General features: G+C 44.4%; 1 protein-coding gene across 1 annotated transcript; it reads left to right on the top strand.

The window, feature by feature from the left end:
* The first annotated feature begins 306 nt into the window (after positions 1-306).
* LOC131285043 (mitochondrial import receptor subunit TOM40 homolog) lies at positions 307-2,090 on the top strand. Its single transcript, XM_058313903.1, has 4 exons — positions 307-639; positions 714-1,039; positions 1,505-1,732; positions 1,982-2,090. Exons 1-4 carry the CDS (start codon positions 307-309, stop codon positions 2,088-2,090), a joined length of 996 nt encoding a protein of 331 aa, XP_058169886.1.
* The last annotated feature ends 4,516 nt before the right edge of the window (positions 2,091-6,606 follow it).

The following is a 6,606-nucleotide window of genomic DNA, read 5'->3' as shown; positions in this document are numbered from 1 at the left end:
TGCAAAATTAAAGAAAAAGTGACGAGGGCAAGCAAGCGGTGCAATGGTCGTAAATGTCAGCGTGGTGTCACTTTTGGCGCCCATTTCGAACGACGCCATCGTGATGACGCCCCACAGCCGTTTGTTTATGCAAATGGAGTACGCTTGCACCCTTGCTTCCCGATCGCAGTAGACCGCGCTGAGTGCTGTGCTCTGTTTGTTTTCGATCCCGATGTTTGTCAGTTGGCCCGACGCCATCTTAGTTAGCTGTGAAATTTAGTGCCGCACGAACCGGCTCGAAGCTCTGTGCTTTGAAGAGATAGCGAGATGAAGTTTGAAAGCAACGAAGGGACTGCGGGAAAGCAGCGCGGCCCCAGAGTGTCGTGCGTCCCCGGTCTGGACCGTCAATTCTTTCCGTACGCTTTTACGAACCCTGCTGCCGGCGTTAGACGGGCCGCCCTGAACCCGGGCGATATTGCGAATCTTCACGAGCGCATCACGCACCTGCGTCCGCTGTGGTTCGAGGGCTTCCAGCTGAACGTGTCGAAGGGGTTCGGCGTGCATCGCACCGTCGGGGCCAGTTGGACCCTGAGCCACGTGACACCGACCGGTTTCCGGTTCGGTGGCCGCTTCCAGCACCGATGCGACGACAGCGTTCTGGTACGAACCGTGTCTCAATATCGGACGGCTTCTTCTTTGCGCAACTTTTCCTTTTCCGTTCGACTTTGTTCCAGAAAACGCCACTTGTAGCATTCGACGTCAACCCGAGCAGCCTGTCCTCCAACCTGCAGTTCCTGTACCGGCCGGTCCGTTCACTCTGCCTCGAGCTAGGCCTCCAGCTGCGTCCCAACGAGGCGCCGCACGTCGAGGAGCTTTCGCTGCAACATACGGGCACGAGCCGGACCTCGACGGTGCGCTGTTGCATGCCGGGCTCGTTGGACTCGTACCGGCTCAGCGTGGATCACCTGGTCAGCCTGACCAATCGGCTCTGCGTCGGGGTGGAAGTGCTGTGCGAGGGACATGGGGAAGCGCAACGGACGAGTGTTGCATTTGCTGGAAGGTAGGTGTACATAACGGCCACCGTGGAGGGATGCTTAAGCACCCGGGATTAAGTGTGCATCTGCTAATTGCTAACCTGTAGCCATAATTATATGCATCGCGATGCACTGATTCAACGCAACCCATCCCACAGTCCAGTGTTGCGGAAAACCTGTTGCATAATTCGAACAATCATAATTAAATATTTCGTTCATCACATGGCTTTGAATGAGAAACACTTATTTACACATTTCTAACTGAAGCATTTAACAAAGTTTCCATGAACATTTCAAACGATTTTATTACATGATCCTCTAAGGTCGGCAAAGGTTAATCTTCTAAACTCCACTTGGACGAATATCGAACTACTGAAAAACTCTTCATGATCTCATGTTTGCTTTTCATTATAATGTTAAAATGCTATACATTCTGCAATAACTCTTGAAAATTATACTACATTTTTGTTTTTTCGTGATTCTGTTAACAGATATAATCGGGAAACGTGGACACTGGCTGCCACGGTGTCTCCGTTCGAAGCGTTCGATTTAAGCTACTGGCAAAAAGCCTCCTCCAGGCTGCAGCTCGGCTCCTCGCTGATCGTAAACCTGCCCCAACGTCGTGCCCTCGGCAGCATCTGCTATCGGTACGAGAATCCGGGAACGGTATTACGCGGTTCGTTCGACTCCGACTGGACCGTCGGTTTCACTTACGGCAGGTAGGTGGCAAAGGGCTGAGGGATGCCAGGCCGAATTTGGGACCAATTAAAACGGAAATTGAATCCGCCCACCGTTTCCCGTTTATCTCTCTTTTTCATTTCACATGCATCGAAATGAAAACCGAAAAAATCCGGCTGCAAAATACAATCAATCCATGCGCTGCGCGTATCTCCCGACCGCATGCTGATGTTAATGATCACCGGCAATGATGATGCTGATGATGACGATGCCCGGAATGGCGGGTGCAGGAAGCTTATGCCGGACGCTTTCAGCCTCTGCCTGAGTTTGTTGTTTTGCATCCCGAAAAACACGTTTCAGTGTGGATTTCGGATTGATTTGGATTCTAATTTGCTCTGATCATCGCACTTCTGCTGCCGTTTTTCCCCATCCGCCACGAAAGCCCTCCTTCCGCACTGTATGACCACTGGCCCGATGTCATCGAATTAGCGCCTAGCCAAACCTGGCACGTGGTTACGGAGTTGAGGGAAAAAGTACTAGTGATCCAAAGAAAAAAACCGAACGAAGCGCATATCAACGTCAACATCAGCCTGACGGGAAGATTAAATGACAGCGGAATGCGCTCCAGCGGTGTGACCACAGGCCGGCGACCCCACACACTGGCCTAAATTAGTCCGATGGCTCGCAGCGGACATCATCGGCTCGGGTGCAATCGAGTCGTGGTTTTGAGTGGAAATACACCGGCGGTGATAAAAAAAAATGGGGAAGTAGGTTAAGCATGGTGAGAGACAAAGCCGGGAAAATTGGAGGCGAGCATTTCAACTGCCATTAACACCGCCATGTTTTTGCCGCAAGTCCCTTCTGCTCCGGGGCTATCTGATCGAGTGCCTTACTGTGGATTGGCCAGGTTATTTCGCCTTCCGCTTATTTGTGTTATTTTTCCTACCGATGCTGAACCGATAAAGGATCGAATGTGGTCATTCCTATTGATTTCGTTTTAAATTCATACCATTTTGTTCATTTTTACGAACAGTGTAACTCGTATCAGTAGCAGCAATAATCGACGTTATTGTTTTAATTATGCTAAGGTTTCTGCTACTCCGACATTAATTGGATGGAAATGGAATGTTCTTTAAGCTCAAGCATACGTGGAAGTTCAATCAGTCGCTCTCTATTCTGCGAATATTTTCTTTAGCACTGTCGTCGATAAAAGATTTGGAAAGCTTTACCAGCCTGTGAAAACGATTCAGATGCGATAATTGATTTCACTTCCAGGGTTTATTAGTCCTACTGGCAAAAATTGAACAAAAACGTGAATGAGGGTAAATTTGAAGTGGAGCTTTTTTTTGTAGTTTCTCCGCAATCCAATAAATTTATAATAAGAATACTTTTCATCGGCTTTTGCAATGCGTAGAAAAGTTTGTGTTCATTAGTTATCAATTGATTAAATGCCACGCCGAATTTCAGCTTATCCTGCTGGTGTTTCGTGACTAATTTCACCTTTTTATATGATTAAATGTATTGAAAATTGTGATGAAAGTGGCGTTTCTAAATAATTCCATAATTTTAATTAGCTCCTTCAAACGCTACCGGGTTCATCGAGTACTTTCCAATCACCAGATGCCAGGAATCTTGGAATTCATGCCGATGGCATGCAACTTTCGACTCGAACCACTCATGTCAGGGGTTAAACGCGAAACGAGAAGCGGAAACAAGCTCCTTTCAAGCAGCATGATTAGCGGGGTAAAAGTTCAAGTTGACTTTATTCAAATACACATTTCCCATTTGCAAACGGGCCTTTCGGTGCGGGCACAGTAAGCCCACAAGCTGGGAGAAGGTGCGAGCGGAGAGAATGAGTAGAAAAAAATATTCCTTCTGCCAGGAATGGCTAATTTGACCAAATGCTAGATGGCGGGTCGGTTACAGTGGTTTGCTGGTGGGTCGGATGCTGGGAAAAGTTTTGCCAAACGTGGCTTTCAAAATTATGCCAGGGAGGAAACATTGACAGAAGACATGTGCAGTTGACCACGTTTTACCCGGCGAGCGGGGGCTGGTCAGGGGTTTGACTTTATTTAGCATGTCAGCATCTGACCGTTCTAGAACCGGCCCCCCAGGAGAAGCACCCATTTTGTGGGCTGCTCGTGAAGGCATTACAAACCTGCCAATATTTCCTTGAGGGAGGGATAGTAATGTATGGAAAAGTTTTTCGTTGATTGCTTTTCCGGATTCCGCAGGTATTGCTTTGTGCTAGTTAGGCTTTCGGGATAAAATGTTCTTCTGTGTTGGCTTAATAATTTTAAATCCGTTTCTGTGTGACTTTACATGGACAAGATAACTTCTAAAATTTTCTACTTTAAACAAGTTTTACTATTTTATACTGATGACTAGCTGATTAACCCGATTTCATCCGGGTAGAAATAAATTCCACACGAAAGAGTGTTTGCATTCAGTATCAGTTTTCAGTTTAACAATCTTAAATTTTGCTATGTGTTGAAAATTTTAGTATTACCTTTAGTCGACGAAACCATGTAAATATACATTTTGCATACATTACCTAACTATGCTTCCAGCTTAGTGCAAGCATTTAAAATTAATCTATTAAAGCAAGCATGAGAAAAACTGTGCCTAAACCACTGTTGGACCAGGACAACAGACAATCGACGATTATTTAAGGGCACTTCTACCATCAACCCGCGATATTAACGGTGTCAAATAGTGTCTTTGTTTTAAACCCGTCGCATCTGTCGTAAGGTGGATGTCATCATAAATTTTTAGATATTTTATATCGTTCAAGTGATAGAAAGTTGTAGGCAGGAAGGAAGCATAAGAATGTTGGACATTTCAAACTTGAAAAATTGGCTTTCTTATAATTATGTTTGATTGAATTGATTAGACAGATTTTGTGTAATTGAGAATATTTGCTACGTAGGACAGATGAGATTGAGCACACAAACTGTGACCATTCGATTTAGTGACCCCAAATTGTACGAAAATGATACCCATATTGCATTGTAACCATTGTTGAGCCAGGGAGTACGATGGTAGTCCCCCTTACCCCTTCCGCCAAATGGATAAAATATTATCACAATATGGCTACATGTTGAAATAGTATGTGTACCAAATGTTGTAAAAATCCATTCCATAATTGTTGAATTATTATTATTTTTCATCTTTTTAAGGCATAGGTATTGTGAAGGGGGAAAGGGAAGGAGGGTATTAGAAAAAAAATTAGCTACACTCCATCCAAGTTTGACACAGATACACTAAGTAGATTTTGCGCTACATACGTGTGATAAGAATTAACGTTTTTAGTTTTGAGCATTGCTATTTTTTACTGAAGAGGAGAAGGGTAAAGGGAGACTGGGCTAAGATTGAACATTATGAGTGACGCCATTCGATTCAGAAACCATAAATACTGCGAAATTGATACCCATATTGCATTTTAACCCTTTTTTTAGGGTAGGGGGAAGTATGGGAGCCCCCTTTTCCCCTTCCCCTGGAAAGATGAAATTTTAATCCATGCTATGTCTCTACGTAAGCAGCATGTTTATCATTTTTTATGAAAATCCAATCACTAATGGTGGAGCTATAATTGTTTTTCATTAATTTTAGAGGGTAGGTGTTCGGGAGGGGTAAGGTGGTATGGGAATATCAACAAACGAAGTTCAGATCATTCAACCATGGAAAATTAGCTACCTTCCTGCCAAGTTTGGTGTAAATCGGCCCGGTAGATTTTGCGTGATGCGATCACATACATACATATATATATATATACAGACAACGGTGACTTTTATATATTAGATTTGGAGCATCGATCCGGTATTTAAGAACGACTTGCTCAAATTGATAAACAAAGTTAATTTAATCTTAAATAATGCTATCACTCGAGCCATATATTTATATTGTTACTTGCATAAAACTCTCGAACGTTGCCGGTCACTATCAGCATGGGTAACGGTAAATATCAGCATAATCATATTACGACCACAATTAAAGCAACCTGCCCGGGGTGTAATTATGTTCGTTTCCCACTGTTTTATGCATCATTTGGCTTCACCTTCCGGCCAAGATTTATGATTCGACTGTTTACACCCCAGCCATTTATCCCGCGATGCCATGGATAGCCGCCCACGCAGTACGGTTGGGTTTGCTGTTTGCCGGGAAGATGATACCCGGAGCTTTGTTTAATGATTTGACGTTCACAAAAAACGACTTTTCTAACCCTCTTCCCGAAAACGGCAATGAAACATGGGCAATTCGAAGAGCCCTTCTTCGCCAACGTCTATCTCGGTCCCTAATGTATTGTAATTTCTCCTTTTACTTTCTTTTTGTTTTGGAACAATGTTTTACTACTACATTTTTTACGAATAAAGGTTTTCTTTTAAAATGGGTTTCGTGTGCCTTTTTCAAACATTTCTCATTGCCGAGGGTGGTGAAATGGTTGACCGAGGGAGTGGGAAGGGAAGTTTAGGCAAAACCCAACCATCCCCAAGTTTCCGCAACCTTTAAGCGGCTGCGAGCGAAAATTTCTGTAATTACTCTCATTGGTGCGATTAAAAAATTAAACATTTATTATCTTCATTAATCCTTGAAGAGTTTTTCCTTGGGCCGTCGGAGACACCCAGGCCGAGGGACGGCGCGGGAAAGGTTGGAAAATGTCGTGCAAATCTGCACGAGTGCGTCTTGTTTATCCAAGCGGAATCCCGTGGCCCCTCCCTTACTCCTTGGCATGTGCATTTTGTCTTGTGCTTCAAATTTGTTTCCCGTTTTCTTAGAAAAGATGTTTTTCACATTTGCGGGCCCGCCTGCCACCCCGCCCGAACGAGAACTTTTCACCAACCCATTCATGCTTCATTTGCCCCACCATTAGCTAGCTTCCCTTCTACCACATCGGGGTTCTTGAGGCGTTTTTTTT

The sequence above is a fragment of the Anopheles ziemanni genome, chromosome 3 (assembly GCF_943734765.1).
Source record: "Anopheles ziemanni chromosome 3, idAnoZiCoDA_A2_x.2, whole genome shotgun sequence".
Lineage (NCBI taxonomy): Eukaryota > Metazoa > Arthropoda > Insecta > Diptera > Culicidae > Anopheles > Anopheles ziemanni.
The sequence above is the reverse complement of the archived record's forward strand: the minus strand, read 5'-3'. Positions and strand labels throughout refer to the sequence as shown.